Here is a 27377-nt window from a genome sequence, read left to right on the forward strand (position 1 = left end):
AGCAGATCATTAAACAGAGAGTCTGTGAACATCTAGAAGGCAATGCCATAATCACAAAAAGTCAACATGGGTTTCAGAGAAACAAGTCATGCCAGACAAATCTAATCTCTTTCTTTGATAAAATTACCAGCTTGGTAGATGAAGGGAATGCTGTGGATATAGTATATCTTGATTTCAGTAAGGCCTTTGACAGGGTTCCCCATGACATTCTCACAAACAAGCTTGTAAAATGTGGGCTGGACAAGGCAACTGTTAAGTGGATTTGTAATTGGTTGACCGGCCGAACCCAAAGGGTGCTCAACAATGGCACCTTTTCATCCTGGAGAGAAGTAACCAGTGGGGTCCCACAGGGCTCTGTCCTTGGCCCAGTACTGTTCAACATCTTTATCAATGACTTGGAGGAAAAAATTGGGGGAATACTTATCAAATTTGCAGATGACACTAAATTAGGAGGAATAGCTAATACTCCAGAGGACAGGATCAAAATTCAAAATGACCTGAATAGACTAGAAAGCTGGGCCAGAGCTAACAGAATGAACTTCAACAGGGAGAAATGTAAGGTACTGCACTTAGGGTGAAAAAATGAAATGCACAGATATAGGATGGGAGACACCTGGCTTAAGGAGACAACATGTGAAAGGGATCTAGGAGTCCAAGTAGACCACAAGCTGAACATGAGTCAACAGTGTGATGCGGCAGCTAACAAGGCCAATGCGATTTTAGGCTGCATCAATAGAAGTATCGTATCTAGATCCAGCGAAGTAATAGTGCCACTATATTCTGCTCTGGTCAGGCCCCACCTGGAATATTGTGTCCAGTTCTGGGCGCCACAATTCAAAAAGGACATTGAGAAACTGGAGCGTGTCCAAAGGAGGGCAACTAAAATGGTGAAAGGTCTGGAAACCTTGCCCTATGAGGAACGACTCAGGGAGCTGGGGATGTTTAGCCTGGAGAAGAGAAGGTTAAGAGGTGATATGATAGCCCTATTTAAATACTTGAAGGGATGTCATATTGAGGAGGGAGCGAGCTTGTTTTCTGCTGCTCCAGAGACTAGGACCCGGAGCAATGGATGCAAGCTGCAGGAAAAGAGATTCCACCTCAACATTAGGAGGAATTTCCTGACAGTAAGGGCTGTTCGACAGTGGAACACACTTCCTCGGAGTGTAGTGGAGTCTCCCTCCTTGGAGGTCTTCAAACAGAGGCTGGATGGCCATCTGTCGGCGATGCTTTGATCTGGATTTCCTGCATGGCAGGGGGTTGGACTGGATGGCCCTTACGGTCTCTTCCAACTCTATGATTCTATGATTCTATGAAAAGCTCCAGGGTCAACAGAGTTTTTTGCAGAGGGCAGGGCATGTGTGAGTATCCAAGTGTGTGAACGAATGGGTGCATAGGTGCATTTATGAAAGAGGCAGACAGGCAGGTAATGAGTGTCTGGTTTTTGTTTTTCTCCCCACCAGCGTAGAAACAGGGTCCCTGGCACCGCATTTAAGGTGTGGGGCTCAACATTGACAGGCAAGTTATTACCTATTGTGCCTACTTGCAGTATTTCCGCGATCATTGAAGACTCTGACAAGCACAGTATGTACTTCAAAGTGCCCTCCATGTGTTTAGTGTCACAAAGCAAGTGTGCATAGGATAGATTGCTTGCAAACTTGATAATCTTGGGAGGGATCAACAGGAACCTCTGTCTTTGTATTTCTAGGTGCTTGGTCATTTAGCACACTTCTAACTGATATTATCTGAGGAGGCTCGACTACATTGGAGCGTTGGGTGGTCCAGTTTTGTTATTATTATTATTATTAAACTTTATTTCTAAAGCACTGTAATTATACACAGCGCTGTACAAAGTTGGTAAAATTAAAGAGTATATAAAAGCCTGCCCAAGGCGTACATTCTAAGATAATAACAGTTAAAAGAGGAATAGATAAAATTACCATATAGAGAAGAAAAAGCAAATTAAAAACATCAAATATAAAACAAATCACATCACATCAAATATTATCAGACAGCCAGATGACAATCACAAATTCCCTGAGAACGCTTCCCTAAACAATATGGTTTTCAGCTCAGCCTTAAAGCTGGTTAGGGAAGTGATGAGCCGTGCATGCAGAGGAAGAAGGTTCCAGGAATGAGGGGCAGCAAGAGAGAAGGGGCGGATCCGGGACGGGCAGAGAAAATCCTGGGTTGAGAGAGGAGACTTTGGCTACCAGAGCAGAGAGTGCGAGTAGGGATGTAGGGAGAGAGAAGATTGGTTAAATAAAGAGGGGCCAGCCCATGCAGGGCTTTAAAAGTGAGTAGCAAAAGTTTGTACCTGATGCGGAAAGGAAAAGGGAGCCAGTGAAGGGAGGACAACAGAGGGGAGACATGATCATAACGGCGAGCGAGTGAAATAATGCGTGCAGCTGAATGCTGAACAGATATTAATGGGTGGAGATGAGAGAGGGGAAGCCCTGCCAAGAGGAGGTTACAGTAGTCTAGTCATGAGACCACTAGGGCAGAGTTATTTTTTGTCAGATCCTTTCAGGGCAACCAGTCCCTGTAGCTTAGCCTTGAGGGGGGACTTGAGTTCCCCTGCCCCATGCTGGCATTCTTTGCATGGGAACCCTGGAAATCTAGCCATGAGATAATAATTTAGCTGAGGGAGAGTTGCCTAAATCCAGGAATATGTGCATGCAGAGCATGTACCTTCCCTTTTGGGGGCATCCCTTGGACCATGTCTGGGGCATGGTATCTCTGCCCATATTGGTTCAGTGGCCTTTGAGCAGCACCTGGTTCAAAAGCCCAGACTCCAACAGTGTCCCAGACTGGCCTCAGGGAATGGTATAAATTGTACCTCAGCATTGCAGAGGATGTGGACAAGAGAGAAGGAGAGAGTGGGAGAGTGGGCTTTTCTTTTTGCCATTTGATTAAATAAATAAAGCCCTGACTTTAATTTTTCCATCATGAAAAAGACAAAAGGCTGCCCACGACGGATGTGGAGTGGCGACAGCTTGAAATGACCAAAGTTTTTGAGTCTCCTTGCAGACGGAGAAAAGAGCAAAGCCAGAACCCCGCTAATTATAAAAGTTGCTTTATGAAAGATAATTCAAAGCAATAATTTAGCAAACATAATCAAGTAGCACAGATGGGGATTCTGATGAATAGTTTGCAACATGCAATTAGCAGCTCTTGCAGTTACATATCATTAACCCTCGGAGCACAAAAATTATTTTCTCATTATTAGATGAAAAGGTAAAATTAAGCTGACTAGACAGTTAAGGAACAAACTACAATTAATTACCTTCATTTATTACAGTCATTATTTGAAAGTTTTTCCCCTCCTCCTTCTCCTCCTCCTCCTCCTCCTTCTGTTGGATGGATGAAAACATCTAAATTAAAAGTTTTAGTACATTAAAATTAAGGTGAAATGTTCTGTGGCTCCACATGATGGTGGAAGGAGGGCCAAACAAGGAGTACACTAGTCTACCTCTTCCCTGACTGTCATCTAATCTGCCCTGCAGAATTAATGCAGTTTGGAATGCTTTAACTGCCATAGCTCATGCTGTGGAGTCCTGGGATTTTTAGTTTGTTGTGGCATCAGAGCTCTCTGATAGAGAAGGCTGGCTATCTCACAAAACTACAGATTCTAAAATTCCATAGCATGGAGCCATGGCTGTTAAAGTGGTGTCAAACAGCATTATTGATGAGTTCAGAAAATTAAGAAATGACACTGGGCAATTAAGAGTGAACCTAATCAGACCAAAGGCCTATCTGTTCTAGCATTCTGCTCATGCAGTGCCAACCAGTTGTGTCATTTGGATCCAGTGCTTTGTGTTCTAGTCTCGGGAACAGCAAAAGGCAAGCCGGCTCCTTCTACATGACGTCCCTTCAGATAGTTAAAGGCTGCTGTCATTTCACCTCTCAGTCTTTTCTTCTCCAAGCTAAATGAAGCCAGCCCCCTAACCTGTTCCTCGTAGGCCTTCTTTTCCATCCCTTTTGCTCTCTTGGTCATCCTTCACTGGACCCATTCCAGCTTCATGAATTGTGGTGCTCAGAACTGGACACAGGATTCCAGGTGAGGCCTGACCTAATGGTGGTAGTCTTTAGCAGTATCTCTACCCTGGAATAAAACCTGAGCAGCGTATTCTGGTAGCCTTCCAAGTCTGCTTCATGCCAGCTATCTTCAGAGACTCTTGAATTTCAGGACTCGGTTTTGTTTTCTCTGCCCAGATTAAAATGGGCCCCAAATGGCTTCTTTCCATCTTCTTTGCTCCATTGGTTTTAGTCTCCAAACCTGGCAGCGAGGGGTGTCATTTGCATTCCAAGATTGTAAAGGTACTTTCAGACGAAGCTTTTATTGTCCAATTGCCCTGCTTCATTTGCAGAATTTGATGGGGATGGTGGAGGGGCTCAGACAACAACCCTCGACTATTTGCAATCCTCCCATATTTCCCCTCTGTTTCCTCAGTTTTTTCTTACCAGGAAAAAAAAACCTCTCAAGGAGGAAAAGATGGAATAAGGGCACAATGCTTTCTGACTGCTTGCACTAAGAGCTCTCCATCTCGGTTCACCCTTAGGAGCCTCAACTGATATTAAATAAGCACCTTCAGCTTTTCAGCTCGACTGTAGCATAGGAATGGCCCCACAACATTCCCACAAGCATCCCGCAGCCCCGTTTTGTTGTTGTTGTGTACTTCCAAGTCATTGTTTAGTTATGGTGACCTATCATAGGGTTTCCTTGGCAGGTTTCTTCAGAGGCGTTTGCCATTGCTATCCTTTGAGGCTGAGAGAGTGTGACTTGCCCACGGTCACTCGGTGGGCTTTTATGCTCGAGCAGAGAATCGAATCCTGATCTCCAGAGTTGTAGTCCAACACTCAAACCACTACCACCCCAAAACAGTGTACCTCTGCAGTCTCCCTGAAAATGGTGACAGGAAATGATGTGATGTCACTTTTTGTCACCATTTTGAGAGGGACAGCAGAGGAAAGCAGAGGTATTTCAACTTGGTATGGGGGGTATGTAGTCTGTGGGGGAGGACTGGGGGGGAATTGGCCCCTGGCCCCCACAAGTTGCCACTCCTGAGCTATACAAATCCCCAGAGAGACAACCACCTCTTTTCTGAGCACAGCGTAGTAGCATGACTATATGTAATTGTCCTTACATGCCTGGAATTGCAGTAAATTCTTCCTCTCTGCCCCTATGTGAGGTTTTATGATTGGTACCCTAGCCTTGGCTATTTCTGTAGGACTACGAGAAGCCAATTGGTATGTCTTTCTTGTTTGAACATGGCTGGGTTTCCCACCGAGTAGTGGAAAGAGTGCCAGCGTCCCGTGGCATGACAGGCGAAGGACTCCTTGAGAAAGTTCTAATGAGATTAATGTCCTTTGGCTTCTAATATCAGGAACTTTGCCAGAGCTTCATTGTGCCTGTCAGGAAGTATTATGACGAAATTAAGGGCCAGCAGCAATTTTCTTTCATTCAGCATCATCATCTTGGCAAAGTAAATTATTTAAAGCCTTTTCCCTCTCTTGTTCTCTGCTTTCTTCCTCCATTCCAGCAGATCTTTGCTATGCTTCTCATTAGGAGTAACACTGTATAATATTGATTCATTCATACATCTTTTTTTTAAATGGTTAATTATTTGAACAACGTATAAGTCCAATAAAGGAAGCTTATGCCAACATGTGAAGGGGGAGAAGGAGAACAAGCACACTACCTCTGTAACACACACAGACACACCCCACTTTGTTGTTCTCACAAGGATGAACATCTGAAGTGAGAGTTATAGGAATGCTGGTTCACCTGTGAGAATAAACAAGAAAAAAACTGTTTCTAGCAGAAGCTTTTGTTGAGTCCAGTCCACTTCACCAGATGCATCTTTTGATGCTGAAGTAGACTGATACATCTGGTTTTCAATACAGTCAGCCCTTCTTATACACAGGTTTTTATACACGGATTCAAGCATCCACGGTTTGAAAAGGTTCAAAAAAAGTATAAGTTTCAAATATCAAACCTTGATTTTCCATTTTTTATAAGGGACACCATTTTGCTATGTCATTATATTTAATGGGACTTGAGCATCCACGGATTTCGTTATCCACAGGGGATCTTGGAACCAAACCCCAGCGTATAGCAAGGGTCCACTGTACATCTGAAGTGAGGCCATTTCATTTAAAATACAAACCAACCCTAAGAAGTGGCACACATCCTCCTCTTCCCTCCCTCCATGTCTTCAAAAGCCAACCTTCCCTAATCTTCCAGATGGGTTGGGCTCCCAATGGCCATGCCGACTGGGATTGATGGTAGTTGCAGTCCAACATCCCTGGAAGACACCAACTTGAAGAAGGCTGTCACAAGCATTTTGGACTCTTCACAGATAGTGGGGGGACTTGTTAGAATTTGGGAGGGGGGTTCTTGATTTTCTTTTCTCTCTTGTTCTTATCCTGAGTGACAATTTTAAGTAAAATATAATCGTCATCAGTCGGGTGTTTTTGAGAAATTGAAGCAAGCTTGTTGCAGTCCAAATCCTTCTTCGGTTGCAATTAGACATGGAGATGATTGTGCTTTTTGTCATCCATGTATGTTGAACCATCCTTTCATCTGGGGCACAGAATATCAACAGAGAGATAAAATGAGGGGGGGGGGAGAAGATGTGCAACCTTTTTTTAACCTGTCAATTGCAATAATATTTTTGCTTCCAAATGTTGCTTCAAAAAAAGTTTGCTTGATAAGGTATAATCATAGCACAGAGGCCAGCCTGACAGTGGTAATTAATTAGGCTATTATGCATTCTATGGTGATAATTGCTTTGCTGGAAAGTCACCAGCCATGGAAAGGACCCGGAGCAGAAATGTAATTCATCAATCTCACGTCGTTGCAGAGCGCAGTTGTGTTTTCTCTCACCTTGAGTCAGTGTGCATGGCGGAAAGAAACAACACCCAAAAGTTAATGATATATTGAGGTACAAAAGTGTGTGCGTTGTGTGTGGGGGTTCGCTGGTGGTGGCAGGGAACAGAACATGTGGGGAGGGGAGCGCAAAAACACCTAGCATGGTCAAATGGCATGGGAGGGGGTCAGGTTTCATGCAGTTCCTAGCTTATTGCTCATAGCTAGACTCTTTGCTGCCTGAGGCAGAGGATGAAGTAATTAGAATTATAAAATCTTAAGAGTTGGAAGGCACCGCAAGGTCCATCTGGTCCAGTCCCTACCTTGTGGGAATCCACAACTAAAGCACCACTGAAGGATGCTCATCCAACCTCTGTTTAAGGACCTCCAAAGATGGAGAGCCCTCCACCTGCTGAGGCAGTCTGTCCCATTGTTGAACAGCCTCACAGTCAAGAAGTTCCTCCCAGTGTTTAGGTGGAATCTCTTTTCTTGTCATTTGAATCACTGGTTCAAGTCTCTGGAGCAGCAGAAAACAAGCTCACTTCATCTTCTACAAGACATCCATTCAGATTTGTAAAGATGGTGATCATGTCACCCCTCCAAGCTAAACATACTCCGCTCCCTCCATCATTCCTCATAAAGCTTGGTTTCCAGACCTTTGACCATCTTAGTCACCTTCCTCTAGACACTTTCCAGATTCTCCATGGACCTTACCACACGGGGGCTTTTTGAGCGTCAGTTCGCATTGGCCGATTCGTATTCGCGTCATATCGCATCGTTCATCCACATTCGCGCTCTCTGAATACGCTTTGCCGATTCGTATTTGCGTCATATCGCATCGTTCATCCACACCTGGGCGGCCTTCCAGATCGAGGTCTTGTGCATCGGCCAATGCGTATTCACACAAAGCGAGGCCAGTGCAGATTGGATCACCACACCAGCCCAATACAATGTGTGTTCGCCAATGCGCATCGGCAGCTTTGCGCATGCTCTATGGGGCTCTGAACGGGGCGCAACATTTTTAACTTCCGGGGGTGAAGAATAAGGTCACTGTTTAGTGCGGTATATCGCGAGATTTGCTGCCTTTAGCCACTTACGAAAGGGGTATGCACCATCTGTATATGTGTGTGTGTATGTGTATATATATGCACACACATAAATACATACATACATACTTATATATATATACACATAGTGGTACAGCCAAAAGTGTGATGCCTTTTTTATGTGTACACACACATTTGTCTGTATGAGAGTTTATATGTGTGTGTGTGTGTGTGTGTGTGTGTGTGTGTGTCTTTTTAGATTGTAAGCCTGAGGGCAGGGAACCGTCCAATTAAAAAGATTGTATGTACAGCGCTGTGTAAATTTACAGCACTTTATAAATAAAGGTTAATAATAATAATAATAATATATACACACAAACACACACATATATACAAAAACACACTGTGCCACAGCCAAAAGTGTGATGCCTTATTTATATGTGTACACACACATCTGTCTGCTTGAGTGTTTATATATGTGTGTGTGTGTGTATGTATACACACACACATATAGTGTTACTGCCAAAAGTGTGAAGCTGTATTTATATGTGTACATACACAGCTGTCTGTGTGTGTGTGTATATATATATATATACACATACATATACATATGCACACTCACTCATACACACACACACACACACACACAAACTGTGGAGCAGCCGAAAGTGTAATGCTGCATGTATATGCTTGCACACACATCTTTGTGTGTGTGTGTGTGTGTGTATACACACACACACACACACACAAACTGTGGAGCAGCTGAAAGTGTAATGCTGCATGTATATGCTTACACACACATCTTGTGTGTGTGTGTGTGTGTATACACACACACATATACATATACACACACACACATATATATATACACACACACAAACTGGAGCAGCTGAAAGTGTAATGCTGCATGTATATGCTTGCACACACATCTTTGTGTATGTGTGTGTGTGTGTGTGTGTATATATATATATATACACACACATACATATACATATACACACAAGCATATATACACACACACACACACAAATTGTGGAGCAGCTGAAAGTGTAATGCTGTATGTATATGCTTGCACACACATCTTTGTGTGTGTGTGTATATATATATATATATATACACACACATACATATACATATACACACACGCATATATATATATATACACACACACAAACTGTGGAGTAGCTGAAAGTGTAATGCTGCATGTATATGCTTACACACACATCTCTGTGTGTGTGTGTGTGTGTGTGTGTGTGTGTGTGTACACACACACACATATATATATATACACATATGCATTCCCCTCTCCCCGGACACAAAAGGTTTCTGCTTTATCTCGTTCAGTGGAAATAACGCTCCCAGCCCCAGCGGTTGTGCTAAAAGGGAAAAGGGCCACCGGAAGGAGAAGGGGGAAATTCCAGCGCAGCATCATGGGAGATTTGTAACCGGTGGTTTTCGGGAGAACCAGTGGATTGGATGTACACACCAGCCAAAGCAGCAGAGGTTCCGCACTGGCCCTCAATGCGGATCCATCCGATCCCCTAATTTTGTGGACTCGGAAAACGGAGGAGCCGGCTGCCTTCAGTTCGGAACCCAGCCGTGAATACGCATTGGCCAAAGCGTATTCACGTTATATCGCATTGGTCAATGCGTATTCAGAGCTCACAGGTTTGGAACTCCAATGCTATATAACGCGAATACGCATCGGACAATGTGAACTGATGCTCAAAAAGCCCCCGTGTGGTAAGGTCCCATGTCTCTCTTGAACTCTGATGCTGGACTGGACAGAGTATTCCAAGTGAGGTCTGACCCGTATGCAGAAGAAGCTTCAGCTACCGTAGTTGACTTCGTACTCATAAAATAGCTGGAGGGGCCAAGCTTGGACAGAGGAGAATAAACAAGATTTTGGTTGAGTAGCTTTTGCATGCCAGATTACACTTGTACTGTGACATTTAGCTTTCTCCTTTCTTTTTGTGAGGTAAGAAAAAACTGTGGGTAAAATACCATCCTATACTGTAATCCATCAGGTCACATTACAGAAAATGTCACATTTAAGCCTTGATGACTTAAAAGGAAGAGGAAACCAGTGGTTGACAGAAGCTTTGGGGCATGAAGTTGCTGGAGCTGCTTGAGCTCTCATGGCTTCCCAAAGGAGGAGCTCATCCTTCTACACTCCAGCAAGGAAGAACTCCAGCTGAAGAGCCAAGCCAGAGTGCTGAAGAAGTACCGAGCCAGTCTGACACCCAACGAGAAAGTAAGATTAGGGAGGGACCAGAGTTTGGAAAAGTTAAACCTTTTGGATTACAGCACCCAGAATCCCCTTGCCATAGTGGCCAAATGCACTCTTGCTCTGTTGGTTGCACTTTCTCCTGCATTAGAATCCTTTGCAGTTCATGGTTTTTCCATCTGGATTATTTAGAAAGTTGCAAATTTTTATGCATTTGTATTTAAAAAAATCAGAATCAAAAATCAAAATGAACAACCCCCAGATTCCCCACCCTGGCCTAATTCCATAGACACAGCTCTTCCCAGTGTGAGGTTATTTCCAGCCTGGAGAGGACCATGGTGCACATGTCTGCCAACATGAGGACATGTTCAACATTAGGAGCCTGTCAGGACAAATGGAGGCAGCATTCCTGCTTCAGTACCACCAGCATAGCTTGAATACACGGGGATTTGAACCCAGGCTTCTAAGAACTGAGCACTTAAAGTCCCCTGCCTGGATGGTGGAATCTGCCATGTTTCCTTTCTTCCACATCGTAATTGTTTAAATTTCACATTGTTTCAATAAGGTGGATATGATTTTTTGGTTAAATTCTTACAAAGAAAATAACATTCAGCAAAGTCCCAGTTTAAGTCTCTGCCACCTATCGGCAAGGTATGCTTTCCTACTCTTTCCTCAAAACTATATTTCCCCTTACGCTCTGTTTCTTCCCAAGGGTGTTGTCCTGATCTCATTTGTGCAGGTGGCAGTAGTCAGTTTGGACTAGCAATTGCGTCTTTTTAGAACAGTACTAAGGCTGCCATTACCTGTGAACTCTTAATGTCAGATCCTGCAACATTTCACAGATGAAAAGTGGGACACATGTGGCTATGGAACATCATAGTGTGGTCAAAATGGCAAAAATTGTTAGTGAGGAAGAGCAGAAAAGCTCGGAGAGGCTGCAGCAGTTTGCTTTTGCCTGAGCCTCCTCCTGGGCAGGGCAAGATTCTGCCCCTCCTGTCCTCTCCCCCTCCCTGAGTTAGAATAGAATCAGACCCATAGAGTCCAGTGCAGGATTCTCCAGCTAGAGCATCTGTAGCAAATGGCTACTGTACAGAGTCTGAAGCTGTCCAGAGAAGGAGCTCCCATCGCCTCTCTAATCCTGTGGTTCTCAAATGGGGGGCACAAGAGTAGCTCAATTGAGACGTCTGACTTGGAGGCCCTGATCCCTCCAGCTCCTTTTCCCAAACCTTTTTATGAGCAAAATGTACACAGGCATTGAGTTAAATATTGAATTTGCTTAAATAGAACTGTTCTAATTTGAGCAATGTTTTCTTTATAAAATGTTAAACGAGACACACACTAAATAAACAAAATATTATTATTCCTATACTACATTGAACAGGGGGGAGGACGACATCCACATGTAGACGTAAAGGGGGTCCCAAGGGTAAAAAGTTTAAGTACCACTGCTCTAGGCAATTTTTGTCGAACCACTCTTACCATCAAGAGGTTCTTTTTAATGTTCAGCTGAAATCTGTCCTCCTGTGACTTGAAACTATTAGACCTGGTCCTACCCTTTGGGGCAGAAGAGAATATATTTGTACCCTCCTCTCTCTGACAGGCCTTTAGATCTTTAAAGTGTGCACTCATGTCACCTCTTCTCTTCACCAAGCTGAACGTGCCCACCTTCTTCAGCCTTTCCTCATACGTTTTGTTCTCCATACTTATCATCCTTGTTGCCTTTTTCTAAATCTGCTCCAACTTGTCTATATCCTTCTTAAAATGAGGTGCCCAGAACTGTATACAGATGAGATCTGGCCAGCACAGAATGTAGTGGGGATATTGCTTCCCTTAAATGGAGTGCAAACTATTTTTGCCCTCTTGACTCACTTTCCAGCAATTGAAGTAAGCCGATGACGAAGAGGGAAAGTGGACAGAGGAGAAAGAAACTGGGATAGTTTGAAAGCTTTTAAAAAATGGAACGACAGATGATGAATCTGGACTCTCCATGCCACACTGGGACAGTTGCAGGGCATATAATTGTAGGAGGGTTGTATCTTTGCAGTCCCAACTGTTTTATTGTATAAGCATAGTTGAATTGGGATTGGTGTTTTTTATAAAACACCTGAAGGATAACTTTTGGTTTGTGTAGAAACTGGCGCTGAAATGCTTTGCATGATTTCTATTCCTTTCCGATACACCAGAGTAGTTGAAAAAGTAGATCTGTGTACTAGGATGCTTAAAAAAAAAAAAAAAGACGGGCTTATGCAACATTGACAATAGAGTAAAGGATGGAGTAGGAAGGGGAAAGAGGACTGATCTTTGTGCTCCGATGCCCTGGAGCAGCGAAGGAGAGAAGGCGCTTTGCTCAGGTGGCTGGTGAATTACAAATGACTAGTACACCTCCGGTTCTGAATGACATGCAATTTAAATTCAGTCTTGTGTGGAAGGCTCACAAGCTTTTTTGAGCAGCAAAAGGAAAGGAAATTCACCTTCTGTTTGCCTCCACTTCTTCTTAAGATTCACTAGGTTGGCTTAGCTCTTACTGCACTGAAGATGACTACATTTACAAATTGTCCAGTTGGTCCTGGTGAGAATGACTGTTTGCTTTCAAGCAGGTGCAGGATCATTTGATCTTTTCAAATGGGCATTTTTAAATTACAAGATTTCTCTAATACTACATAGGACCGAGAGGAAAACCTTTCTCTTGTAGACAGAAAAGTCTAAGCTAAGAATGATGCGCCACTCCCTTCTTCCTTTTAAGTTGTAGAAGACTTCAAAATATACCTGTGTCTTGCAGCAAACCAGGTGTGCCTTTGTTTAAAGGTGCTCCTTTCAGCATCCCATTAAAGCAGCCCTTCCTCAACTAGAGGTGTAAAATGTCTGTAAACTTTGACACCATGCGCGGGGAGGAGATATTTTTCCAATTTGGTTTTAACAAATCAGAAATTTTCAGAAAAATTGAAAAAAATGCAATATTAGAGCACTTCACAGATTGAAAGTCACTTTGTTATAAGTGTCACACTTGGTATATTAAAAGTATGATTTATTTATAAAATACTGGAATTACAAATTGCATTTTGTTGTTGTGCGCCTTTATTTTAGCTTTTCCAGGGTGGAAATAGCTTTGAGGGAAAGTGGGGAGTCCATCCTAATTTTTGCCCCCACCGGCTTTCATATCTCTTTCCTCAACCTGATGCCTCCAGCAGTATTGTATTACAGCACCCATCATCCACAGCCAACATAGCTCCTTTCCTTCATTTGAACAGAGAAACACCCCCATGCACATGTACACATGCAGAGCCCTGGATCGTGTCATGGGATCATTCTTTCAACATGATAGCTGGTTGCACTAGAACAAGGCGGTTGTTTTTTCCCAAGTAGATTTTAAACTCTGTGGCTGATTTTGTGAGTGCACCAAGAAATGTGTTGAGTCTGAAGGCCTTTTGAACCGCGGGTATTCCTCTAGAGTGTACTTTTAGGGCAAAGAATGACAAGAAGACATGCTTTTGGTGTGTATTGGAGGAGGGAGAAAGTTGATTAAATCTACCAGAAGGTTTTGGTGATTTGCAGATTTATTTATTTATTCATTGGAATTATATCCCGTCTTTCTCCCAAAATGGTTGGCAAGTGTTTCCGCCTCTTAGATTCGGTTTCTTGAGCTCCTGCCCAGTTCAAACAATAGGATAGATGAACAATTGGAAGAAGAATAAGCTTGGTTTGGGTACTTATTGCCAGTTCCCATGCTTGGAGCCATTCTGTTCTTATTATATGTCTGCCTCCTCACCCTGAGCCATTCTTTCACAGTTAGTGACTCTCAGGGTCCTAGTAAAAACCAGGATAGATCCCACAAGCCTGAGATCAGTCCACTCCTAGGTGAGCACATTGGGACATTTGAAAGACTCATAAAATAAAGGGCCTCCAGCTTTTGTGGCATTTTGCCAAATGATCTCTTCCGATCTTGTCAAAGTGCATTAGAGTTGACTGAGCCTGACTGCAGTACATTGAGGTACATTGTGCAGATGTGCTCTTTTAACTGGCTGCAGCCAAAGCCTGTGGCCAGGAGAGCAGCAAAGGGAAATGGTGCCATGATGAGGATTTCCATAGTATTTTGGAAGGGGGGGGGGTGCTGTGGAGGTAGGGAAACATTGAAATATATGCCTAGATGGTTACTCCGGCCCTCAGAGCTGCAAGGACCAGCACTCCCCCAACTTAACTTCCCTTCTTTTTCTTTACCTCTTCGGCCTTGCTCCTCCCGAGTCTCATTTTAATATTCATAACTATGATCAATTAGACGGCTCGCTTTGTGTATCAACACCCGAGTTCATTTGTAGAAAGTAGAAATTTGTCTTTTCCCTGTGTCTTGCTGTGCTCCATGGTTTGCTGCAGAGCCTCATCTTTTTTCCACATCTTGCTCATGTGAGAACTGGAGGATGACAGGTGACGTTTCTCTGATTTCAGCAGAAAGGAAAAACTGTGCGGTGGGAGCTTGGCGGCAAATCCATCATGGCTGACACCCAGTTGGACCAAAGTTTGGCACAAAGTTTTAATTGTAGACTGAGTCAACTGGAGCTTGTGAAATTTCCCAGGGTCCTACGGATGCTGCGGATTTTAATCTGAGGGAATCATTCATAAATGGACAGCGCTAACATTGCCATTGCACTGATATCATTCTGCTTTTAGCGGGGGGGGGGGAACCGTTTTGCAAATGCTCCTGCAAGATGATCTTTAGGAGCTAGTTTGGAAAGGAAAGATTGGAGCATGCTGGTGAGAGAGAACTCTCGTTCCGTTGCTGTCTTCTCATTGACACCCCCCACCCCGGCGTCTCCCTTCCAAACAGTATCAAAAGTGTAGGAAATTCTCAAATCTAATCCACCATCTAGGTTTATTTCAGGAGTCAACCAAATGCCTCAGGGAAACCCATATGTAGGCTTGAAGGCCAAGGTTTTCCCAAACTGTTGCTCTGTCCAAGCACCGTTTAGGTCACAACCTGGAAACTCACATGCCACCCATGTCCCTGTCCCCAGTTTTAATTCTCCATACTTTTGGGCAAACACTTGAACACTCCTGCAAATTTTATGTTACTTTGTTGTTGCAAAAAAGGTAATTAATTATAAGTAACTTGTTGTTTGTAGCTAGTTTCTTTCAAGTACTGATGTAGCTCTTGCGGCTGTTTCATTAATCACATTTGACAGAAACTCTGTCCACCACAGATTTGTCTAGTCTTGTTCTAAGTCTTGGTTGGTGGCCATCCCCACGTCTTCTGGCAGTGAATTCCATAAAGTGGCATGAAGTAGGGACAATATGTTTGTTTTTCATGCCCAGCACTCACCTGAAAGATGTCAGGCATTCTGGCTAGCAAAGAACAAGCAAGGCGTTGGCGTCTGTTGCCTGAGGACCCCCACCCCAAACGTTTGCACAAAAGGTTACAATTTTATTTTTTATTTAAGCCCCAACATTAAATTGTAATTTTAATTTACTCAAAGCGCATCAAAAATGTATGATGCCGTGACATTACAGGAGCGTTGAAGATTTTGCCCAAGGCAATGGGCAGAGTTTGAACACTGTGCTGGGCACAGAATGGCATGCAGCCCAAAGTTTGTACTTTTTCACAGTGTACATCATATCCTGGTGGTATTTGGGGATGGGAAAGTGAAACCTTGGATACTAAATTATTGCTATTGTATCTCTCTCTTTTTTTAAAGTTCTTGCTGTATCTTAAAATTTACCATATTAAAATTTAATCCTGAGTGTTAGACACACTTGACAAAAGAGAGTCTTCCTTCAACAGCACTTAATTAATGGGTTAGTCATGATGGATAGAGTCAGCCTCCATATTCAGAGACAGGAGCAGAGCTTGGGAAAGTTTCTCTGTGGGACTACAGCTCCCAGAATCCTCTTAGCACCTGGGCTGGATATTTTTCTCCTTTTTCCCTAATACTAGAACCCAGCATATACATCCAAGGAAATGGCATAGTGGGAGATTCAGGATGCAGAAAAGCACACAGTGTGATTTAGCTACGGAATTCACAACCACACGGTTTGCTGACAGTTTGAGCAGCTATAGAGGGCAATTAGACAAAGGTTAGGTTCTTTTGTCCCATCAGCATCAGCCTTTTCCCTAAAACTGGGACTCGAGACAGCTTACAAATATCTCTATAACAAGTTTCCAATTCCTCAACAAATGAAAATCCTTAGAATTTACTGCAGGAAACAGTCATAGTTATTGTAATGCACTTATGCTGTGAGATAAAAGGGCCAGCAGGCCTATGAGACAGAGGGAGGGCTTTGCTATGCTCCTCATGCCAGACCCAGCCATATAATTTCATTTCATTTATTTTCTTATTTGGTGATGTATTTATTCCCGCCTCCCAAGGCACTCCTATCTGCTTCTGTTCCTGTCACCTGCCCTCCCGTGTGAGTTCATGTCATTTACATCTGGTGTAACTTTCCTCTGTGGTGGTGTCTACACTTGGAGAGAAAGTCTGAAGGGACTCCACATCTGTTCTGCATCATTCCCAGAGCCAGGTCAGATCACTGCGTGGCTGGTGCTGCCATCTACCAGTGTCCAGTTCCCTGCCTGGAACATTTACAGCAAGGGTTTTCCTGCTTGTGAGACACTTGGTGCTGTATTCTAAAACACCCCACTAGCAGTGGTGCCACAGAGGGAAAAACCTTTGTAGCCATTGTTTTGGGTGGGGAACTGTCTCAGACAATAGTAAATGGCAGCACCTGCGCCTGCCAGGCATCTGTCTTGCCTCTGCTCAAACCCTGAATCCAGGAGGGATCCAGGAACCACCAAAGTTTCCTGGACGTTTCAGAGAAAAATGTGAGTTTTAAATATTCTGTGGAAGGCATTAAACTCCAAGTTTGCTGCTGATAAAGTTTGCTGCTGATAAGACCCTGCACCATGTGTCCTGATCACGCCAGGTTTGGGGGAAATGCTGTGCATTGTGTGTTGCAGTCGTGCCAGATTTGGGGTGGGTGTTTTTCCCCCTCCTGTAGACAAGCCCTATGACATCTTAGCCAGGGCTTTGTTCAAGATAGCATCTTTGCATCTTTGCCTTGACGGCTCTTTATTGTTGCTTTGTTTTTCTGTTTCCCTCAGGTGGTTGCTCTCAGTAAAAGAAGCAAGGAGGCTGAGGCCGCGTTCCTGAACGTTTACAAGCAATTAATTGAAGTGCCAGGTATGGAAGACCTCAGCCGCTTTTATGGAATTGCCTTAAGAAGGATGAAATTGTTGCTCTCAGTGTCTGGTAGGGATTGCCCATCAGGCTTTGCATATAGTTGTGATCGAGGCTGGGTGCCTCATTCTGATCTCAGAGGGAAGCGACCCACAGTGGCTGTGGACATGCCAGAATGAAGGGCCTTTGCAATGGGGATGGGTCAGGGCAGCTCTGGAGACATGGTACTTTGGGCTACCCCATGCCAGTGTAGACAGGACCAGAGTTGGGACATTTCTACTAACTCTGAATCCACCCCAAATTGCTCCCAACTCTGACTCTGCAGTGCTGGTTTAGAAGAGGCATTCCGAGTGTGAGTGTATGGGGGAATGCCTCTTCTCAGATAATGCCTGTTGTTTCTGTATAAGCTCATGTTAAAAATAATTGAAGTTTTTAAAAATGTTGCCCCTGGATTGGGTGTCCTGTTTTAATTAAAGGTGTCATCCCCATTCGTAATATAACAGCACTCATAACTGGTCTCTGAATCTGGATTTTCCCCGTGCCGAAAAGTGGTGTATGTGGTATGGTGCAACGCTTTGATTAATTGATTTTAGCACCAAGGATCTGTGGTTCGGCTGCTATAATTCTGTTGTGTTGGCCTTGCCTCTCGGCTCCCTGCACCGCAGGAAGAACTCGTGGTGAGCTGCTGTCCCCCGTGTTCCTGTTTGAAGTGCTAGCGCAACAGACAAGTGGAAACATCTTTTGCTATCGCTGGATTTCAGTGCCTGAGCCAAATCTGTCTTGACAATAAAAAAGGAATACATTTGCTCGCGCCTTGTAATAACGCTGCCGTGATCCGCGCTTGTCTCTTTGACGGCGAGTTAACTAAGATGACTGAACTCCCTTCACAGCAAAGGGACAGACAATGGAATTTAGAGCTGATGGGTTCGGGGGTGGCTTGGAAGCATTACGGTGCATATGGCCACACTTCCCAGGTATTTCTCATGGTGAGTAGCACTTGTGTGGGTTTGGTGCGTGGATCTTAGCGATGTAAGCAGGACGGTGGCTATGCAACTCATCCCTGCTGCTTGCAAACCCAGATTTTTCGAATTCAAAATCTTGTGGGAAAACAGCTTACTAGTCCTCATGGCTGCAGATTTAACCTTGCAAACAGGTGAGTGATGCTTGATTCCGCATCAGAAGCCATAGGGGGAACTGAACAGGGTGGGTGGGTAGGTGGGGGCAGTGTAATGTCGGCTTTTTGCCATAGGTGTTGTTATGTTGATCCAAATATTTTTCATCAATTAATGTGAGCAATTTAAGCATCCTGAATATTGGAACCACACTCATTTGTGCATGTAAATTCATTCATTGGGAGGGTTGGGGGGGGGGTTGTACACAATCCAGCATGGCTGTTGTTGTACCCTTCAGCATGGCAGGAAACAAGAGAGGCCTTTAGATCTGACCAGCAAACAAACTCTTCTTTGAAGGTTGATTTCAGGTTATTTTCACACCACTTTCTGAAATACAAGGAGCATCTTGGGGACCTTCAACAGTGGGCATACACTGCTGTTGTAGAAACTGACTCACACTCAGAGTGTGCATGTATGGTTAAATTAAATGGTTCAAAGAAATGCACCACTTTAAAAGCACTGGATTTGCCAGTGATGTTGTTAATTTTGTATGCATGCCTTTGCCTTCCTCTGAAGCTGAGAGAGTGTGACTTTCCCTGTGGATTTCCAGGGTGGATCAAGGGGTTGAATCCTGCTCCAACACTCAAAATGCTACACTATGCTGGCTTTTTCTGTTACACCTGTGTAACTCCTGGTTGTACTATTTACACATGTGTGCAAGAAGTATTTAACTACAGAAAAAAAGGGATGCCAGTTACACATTAGGAAGAATTGATGGTAAAAGTTATTTGGAATAATACGCTGCCTTGGAGAGTGGTGGAGTCTTATTTGGAGGTTTTTAAACAGGGGCCGGATGGCCATCTGTTGGGGGTGTTTTGGTTGTGGCTTCCTGCATGGCAGAATGCAGTTAGACTGGATGGCCCTTGGGTTCTCTTCCAACTCTAGGATTCTCTGATTCTAAGGACTTTCCATTTGGATGCAGTGCAACAGCATGGAGACATATCTCCGCTCGTCCTCCCCATGTTCAGAACAACTGCTAGAACTTCCCCAGAAGATCCACTGGAACAGCTGGGATGCTTTGCTGGCTTGGCACCGGATCTTCTGGATCTGTTTCCATCTCTGCCCATCCCGGTTAGGAAACCTCTTGGATCCCCTCTTGTATTGGGACCCATTCTGCCCTACAGTGCTGACTCTGCAGAGCTCCTAAACTGCCAGAGAGCTCACAGAGCAAGAAAGAGTGCTCCGGCAGGGAGGTTAATTCATTTGCCAGACATTTAGGAATAACAAAAAGGAGTTTAATGGTTACTTGAGGGAATTTGGGCAAGCCTGAATGTCTCCCTCCCCACCATTAAATTTTATCCTGCCGAGTGAGACCCAGACAGTCCTGTGCTTCAGGAGCACCCTACCGGTCCTTGCCCAGTTTCTCCATTCTTTAAATGGGCCCTGTTCCCCACACGGAAGGTACTGTACCTATAAATATATGTGTATTTGTTGGCAAGCAGATTCTTTATGGGAGGCAAAGAATGACTTCCTGATTCAACACTTTTTCAGACTTACTTTCTTCTTCTTCCTCTTCTTCTTCTTTGAATGGCTTCTCTCAATGCAAACCTCAAGCGGAGAAAAGCGGGGAGAAAGTGTGATGCCTCAGCAAGTATTTTGATAAAGTGAGCCTGGGCTTGTGCGTCTGTAATTACAGGAAGAAAACTTGTAAATCTTTCTGATATTGTTCACACAGATGTGGCATGGAGAAGCAAGTGGGGCCTACGTCTGTGTTTTGGGCCGAGCGCAGGGCGGTGGCTGCGAGGGAAGCAGCGAAATTGTATTAAAAGCATCATTAATGTCATTGTTGTTGAGAATGGTTTGATTTCAGCCTCAATTTTGACTTGCGTGGCCGTGGCAGCTGATTTCTTCATTGTGTTTTACATACAACAGACCCCCCCCCTCACCATTAAAAAAAATACAGATGCACTCACACTGTCTCTCTGTCACTCATTCTCTCGCGCACACACGCAAAGTAGAAGCCACTAACTTGTTAGCTAAGGGCAGGGCTAGAAACATAACTAAAGTGTTTTTACAAAGCTGGTATTGGGTCTGGGATTTGGCTTCTTGAGGACCTCAGGTTAGTAGACCTCATTACCATGATATGCTTGAAAATATGTATGGGCATCACCCAAGGAAAACTTAGCAACTTTTGCTGGGTTGGTGAATAATATTGCCATGGTTTTGATAGCCTTGTTTGGTTGCTGAATGTTCCCTTCGGTTTGGGGCGTACAGAATTTTGGGCAGGATCTTCTGGCAAATCTCTGGGTGATTCTCATCAGACTGGCAGATGCCCAATTCCTGATTTCCCATTGCCTAAAGGCAGTGTCAAGTAAGGGTGCCTTCAGATGGAAAGCTCCTAGTACTACAATTGAGAGGGTGTTGTGGACTTCCTTTGCTCCTTACTGTATTATTTTTCTGGGAAAATATGGTAGAATTACCAATGAAACCTCCCTCCCCCCACACACACCATTATATGGGGCACAGAGACATCTATTTTCTTAATGTGTAGTTCTCCTGTCTGAACCAGTATTTTGCAGGATCGCTTGGTTCTAGTAGGAGGGAAAAAACGGAGTAGATCTTGCAAGCGTGAAGTCTGTCCACCCAGCATTAGATTGTGTGCATTTCTTTATTTAGATGTACAAGATCAGACAAATTTGTGGAGGAAAGCTCAAATGCCAGCCATTGGGCATCCTTGCTAAAGGATGCCTCCATGTTCAAGGGCCCTATCCTTTGAAGTGGTCGATATTGGGGCAAACCACAGAGAAAGATCCTCCGTATTAACCCCCTTTAAATATTTATACTCTGGGCTCTCGTTTGTATGTGATAAGTGGCCGTTTTTGTGTGTACAAACGTCAGCCAGGAAATGCTTAGTGGAAGCCATGCTTGAGTCCAATTACACTCCTTATACATGTGATGAGTTTGTTCTGGGGTTAAAGCCCTGCAGGATAATGCAACATTTTAAAACATACATACCTGTAGCATGCAAGACTGAGTCATTTCTGGGCCATGCGCTTCTGAAGGAACGTTCCATGTTGCAGAACCTGAAACTGTTCAGTGGCCCTAAGGCATTACCCATCTCTGATGGTATGTTAGTTAACCACATACGGTGTGTGACAATTTATTGATCGGACTACTGTAGCATGCTCTATGGGGGGCTGTCCTTGAAAAATGTTCCAAAGCTGCAACTAGTGCAAAACGTGGCAGCCAAATATGTTTTGCACTTGTCTGGTGTGTGCTTTAGAGACTACACATCAACAGCCAGTTTGAGACTGATTTAACTGCGCTTGGTTTACTTTCTCAGATGCATAGAGCGACTTGGTGCCCAGGAAGGACCTTTATAACCAGACTGTTTGAATAGCCATAGAAATGCGAAACTTGTGGGTCTGGTGATGAGGTTACAAGTTCTGTTCTAACTATGGTCATTGTGGGATAAATGCAGGAGGAAAGATGTTGCCTAAGGTCCTTCCTAGATAGCAATTCACTTTATTCATCTGAGGAAGTGGACTAAGTCTGTGGCTCAGTTAGTTTCAAAGGTGCTACAAGATCCCTTTGCATACTGATATTCCAGGCTAACACGGCTATCTATGTCTCTGAATTCTGAGTCCATGAAAGTCTATGTTAGAAATGTCTTCTTCTCAGTCTTGGAACCACTGGGTTCCTTTATGTTTTTTTATGCTAAAACAGACAAACACAACTATCTCTTTGAACACTACTAAATCTCGTTGTAAGTACCTGACCAGAGTAGATCCGTTGAAGAAAGTGGATTTACCCATGTGTTGGATTGCTGCTCAACAGTTGATTTAGTGGGTTTTCTCTAGCAGGATCTAGAAATCTGTTAATGTGGGATGGCTACGCAAAGTGACAGGTCTCTTGACAGAAAGACAGTGACAGGGCCCAGGTTGGTCTTGCTATAAACAGCTGTTTGCTGAGATCAGGCATTGTTTCAGAGCCATGACAAAGCCTTTCAACTGGGATGATGAAATACCAACAAAAATCTTTCCATGTAAACCTTTTAAAAGGCCAGGGCTTATCTGTCTGATTTCAGCATCCCCTCTACATTTAGAAATCAAATAATAAAGGTAGGCATGGGTGGGGTTTGTAAAATGATAAGTGATAGAGAAAGGAAAAAATCCTATTCTGCCACTTCATCATGGCATGGAGGTCACCCTGGGTTCTTGTAAACTATGCCAGCAGATCACAAGCTTGGACAAGTTATGCCAGGCTTGTAAGGCTTGGAGTATGGTGGCAGATGCAGTGTCAGTGGTTGAAAGACTAGCCTAGCTCAATATAGAGAGGCTCAAAGCCATGGAAGAGTCAATAGTTTATGACCCCAAAGACTGAGCTGAACAGGGAGCAGAAACTCTCTCATCCCCTGAGTCCTGGTTGGTCCAAAAGGTTGAAGGATGCAGGACCTGGCGGTTGCAAACTGTGTTCAACAGCGCCCCCTAGTGACTGGACTTCAGACCAGTCCGTTGTGTTTTTCAAGAGCGCCACTATTTGATTTCAAAGACTTATTTTCCCCACAATTTAAAAAAACAAACAGGTCCCTCATGAGCATCTCATCTACTGCAGTGAAAGTAAATGAGTTATTAGCAGTGGCAAGGCTTTTCCAGTAGGACTTGAAAGCACCTGCTTTGGTTTGCTGCGACATCAGCCCAACTGCAAGAGTATTTCTCATGGAAGGCCTATGGGATAGGAGCCGGTTCATTGTGAAAAGAGAGACCTCTCCAGGGACTGTGCCTTCGCAGAATGAATATATTACCACAAAGGCCCACTACTACAGGTTTACATGGAAAGATTTTTATTGCCATCGGACTTGTGCCTCAAGATGGCCTTTGAGCGATTCCTCTGCGTCAGTTCTCATGCTGGGTGGTCAGTCCTTTCTAGGTTTTAGGGCTGGTCTACACACAAGAGTATTATGTGAATTGCTGTGGATTTTTGCACATTCACACCAATAGTTAATTGTGTTTACTTTCCTGCCGAAATGTGCATCTGTTCGTATCTATTTGCCCTCCCTCTGCTGAAAAAGAGCAGTTGTCCAAATGCATGCACAGCAGATGGACAGCAACACATGCAGTAATGTGCATTTCTGTGAATATGCCTGTAAAAACCATGAAACCTTTTTCTGCAGAGTTTACAGAGTTTTTCAGGGGGATGCAAAAAGCCCAAACTCCTGTGTATTGCGTGTTCTATTGAATTGGACAGAGGAGTATTTTCAACCTTTTCTTCCTTCTGTATTTCTGGGTGGTCCCCTAGTCTGACCTTTACAGTTCCCCAATATGTTTTGGGGATAGGGTTCAACGCTTTGTTGGGATCCATTCAAGTTTAGATTAAAACACCATTGTGGAGTTTGGCAGAGTTGTTTTTTAGATGACAGTTCTTAGACTCATCCAGCCAATGCATTCATTCCTTGGGGCATTGAAAGAATTATAGTCATCCCCCCAAAAAGGGAAAAAAGGAACTACCAAGCCCTAGGCAAAAACATACCCACGGTGTCTCCTGAGCCCCCTTGCGGAAGCTAGGAAGTCTCCTTGGCCAGCGCCATCTCCTCGGCTCCCAGCCTGAAGCCTGAGATGTAATTACCCATAGCATTATCTTAGCGTGCATAGCTGCAAATGTTATTAACGGCTGTAAAGCTATCCAGTCTTTTCATTTCTTTCCCTCCTCCTCTGCTTCTCCAAACCCAGCTACGCTCGGTGTCTCCCACTGATGACCCTCCACAGCTGGGAGTCCTACAGGTGGATCATAAGCCCGGTAAAAGACGATGCAGCTGCCCTTTTATTGGCTTTGGATTTATTGCTTTCTGGTTTCCTGGAGTTTCTTTTAGCGGTGAATGTGTGCCACGCAGCAACAAGGGGAAAGCCCACTTAGCTGTCTCTGTGGCTGGTTCACCTTTTGTATTTATTTAATTTTGGGTTTGTTTGTTTGTTCTGTTTTGATTTGTTCTTTGAAGGAAAAAAAGGGTCCACAGCATCCCATTTAATTAGTAAAGAAAAGCCAGGATTTTTTTCCTGATGCGTTTAAGGGGTGCTTGAGACTGTTCAAAGCACACACACTCAGTACATGGTCTCAGCAACCTCTGCATTAATCCACAGCCCTTTACGGTAGATCAGTCAACTTCCAACTGCAGATTGTGGGGAAAGGGACAATGAGGCTGCCACTTGCTTAGAGCAACTCACTGAGTTCATGGCTGGACCTGTTCACTGGTGTGTGTGTGTGTGCATGCGCCTTCAAGTCTTATTGACTTACTGGAATGCCAGAAACCTGTAAAGGTTTCAGGTTGACCAGAACTCTTTTTTGCAGTTAAATGGTAGAAACATTGGGGGATTAGGAGAGGAGGAAAATGTCCAAAAACCTGGCCCTTTAATGCAGCCACTCTCTCTATAGCTGGATAGGGTTGCCAGAATGAAATCTGGATAGGGCTCCTGTACCTTCTTGGTTGTGCAAAAGAGGGAATTTCAGCAGGTCTTGCTTGCCACCTGGTTGTGTGACAAGTGACACCTGGTGAGATTACAGGAGCCTACTTCAGTTTGTCCCTGCAAGCTAGTACTGTATGCCTTTATACTACCAGTTTTCCAGTGAGATTTATATGTTCTGCCCATGTTGCCTGTTGAACTTGCTGTTACTTAAGCTGATTTGAAGGAGTATGACTTGGGAAGAGAAAGGAGAAATGTGCTCCTTTGATAAGGACAGTTGCTTAGCCCCGTGGCTGGAAGCAAAGACCTTTTCAGAATGGCCAGTGGAATTGTTGCCCAGGGCAAGTGAGTTCCCTGGCTCATCCTGATAAGGGTGGCAGCATGAGGACGAGGCCTTTTGCAGATCATGAACGGGGTGGAAGGGTACAAATAAAATGTTTGGCCTGTGATGTTTACTTATCAGCTTGCCTTAATAGAACCACATTCTGTGTGTGCATGTGTTTTGTTATCTCACTGAAGTTTTCCAAACATCAAACAAGGGTGCATGTTCCAGTCACTGGTTCTGTCTGAGGTGGTTACATTCAAGTCCAATGTGCCATTTACCCATTGAGCAAGGACAGGATAACTTATTACTGTATAACTGCTTTCGAGTTGCCTTCAATTTATGGCAACCCTATGGATGGCAGAACTCAAAAGCCCAGAGCATCAACTGCCCTGCTCAGGTCTTGCAAACTCGGGGCAGCAATGGCTTTCTTGGTTGAATCAACCCAACTGTCATGTGGCCTAAATTGGTCTACATTTGGTTGAACATTTTAAGTTTTAACCTTGCTTCATCCAGTTGCTCTCATCTTTGCCAGGTTTTTGACCCTAGGCAATTTTATTCTCATTTTGGGCCATCCCTCCAAAAAAATAAACAATAAACATGGGGATGGGTCAGTGTGGCAGAGGAGAAAAATAGCATCCTAGTTGCAATCGGAGCCAGTTTCTTGAACTTATTAAAAAAGAGCCAGACTTGTAAATTAATTTGTCCGTGTTATACAATTGCAGTGCAGATGGACTCATTAGCATGCGCACAACAAATAATTATGGATGCATTTTTTTAGCTGGCCTTCCTAATGGGCTTGCTGGGTTAATTATGTCAATGTATAATTACATTGGCCCTGGGAGGCATAATGGTGCCCCCCACTGAGCCGAGGCGGGCTAATGATGGCGAGCTGCGCATGGAGGGGAGAAAGCCTGCTTGGAATGCACCTGCTTACCTCGGCAGAAAGCGCACTTGTCGACGTCCGCCACGGCCTGAGTAAACAGGCATTATCGGCAGAACGTGCCGTTGGATGGTAACTGAGGCAGGCTTGCAGCAGCGCCGGGCCCTGGGTGGAATATCATCTAAGCCAGGGATGGAAAAGGCTTACTTTGCACGGCTCTTTCGTTTCCGCCCCTGGAAATATTACTGGGTGACAGCAGCCGTGAAGAGCCAGCCAGATCTGAGCTCCTAGGGCCGCCGTTCCTCATTGACTGATCCTTCGGGCATGTTGGACCTCACAGCCCTCTGACACGCATTGTTCCTTAAGAGCAGAACTCCCCATCATACATGTCCTTTGGGATTGTAAAGTGTTTAGTGTGTATTCCAGCCTGGTATTGAACTGCAATCCCTGCAGAAGCCAGGCAGAAGTCCAGATGCAGCTCTGGGTTCAAAAGCATGCTGCCAGTGATTCCACACTTCTCTGTTTTCTATCTCTTATCGCAGAAGTTGACAAAGTTTTCCAAACTCTATGGCTGCAGAGATATGTTTGAAAAGGAGTGGATAGTGCCTGCTGGATAATACCTCCAAAGCCAGACAAGTCATTGGGTGTATTTGGGAGAATTAGACAGCCTGTATTCTGATTTGTGTATTCGTCTTATCTCCCCATCCTGCAGTTTCAATACATCTCTGTTGGTAGACCACAAATAAATCCCATCTAGAACAGTGGTGGCGAACCTATGGTACGCATGCCAAAGGAGGCACTCAGAGCCCTCTCTGTGGGCACATGTGCTGTTAGCCCAGCACAGAGTTTGTCAAAGTTTGTTACTGGAAAGTCAGAGGGACTTGGCACTTCATGATAAATAAGTGGGTTTTGGGTTGCAGTTTGGGCACTTGGTCTCCATCACTGATCTAGAGTCTGAGAAGTGCAAAAGCATTTTTGTCTATTCACGTTGTTGTTGTTGTTGTTGTTGTTGTTGTGAGCCTTCTTCAATAATAATAATAATACAATTTATTGAGTAGCCCAAGGGCCGTTTCGAAATACTAGTAACATAATAAAAAGCAGTAAGCCTTCTTACTGTGAGCCTATGGGAACTGATCACGGGGTTTTCTTGACAAGATTTGTTCAGTGTGGATTTGGATTTGCCTTCCTCTGAGGCTGAGAAAGTGTTACTAGCCCAAGGCCACCAGTGGGTTTCCATGGCTGAGCACCAATTTGAACCCTGGTCTCCAGAGTCATAGTCCAATGCTCAAACCACTATA

General features: G+C 44.1%; 1 protein-coding gene across 3 annotated transcripts in view; it reads left to right on the forward strand.

Annotated features, from left to right (window-relative positions):
* CUX2 (cut like homeobox 2) overlaps positions 1-27377 on the forward strand; it is a 153112-nt gene that overhangs the window by 101485 nt on the left and 24250 nt on the right. For all 3 annotated transcript variants that reach the window (XM_042441709.1, XM_042441708.1, XM_042441710.1), the window contains exon 4: positions 17229-17307. In XM_042441709.1, coding sequence (XP_042297643.1) covers positions 17229-17307 — 79 coding nt within the window. The remainder of the gene's footprint in view (positions 1-17228; positions 17308-27377) is intronic.

This window comes from Sceloporus undulatus, chromosome 10 (genome assembly GCF_019175285.1).
Source record: "Sceloporus undulatus isolate JIND9_A2432 ecotype Alabama chromosome 10, SceUnd_v1.1, whole genome shotgun sequence".
Taxonomy (NCBI): domain Eukaryota; kingdom Metazoa; phylum Chordata; class Lepidosauria; order Squamata; family Phrynosomatidae; genus Sceloporus; species Sceloporus undulatus.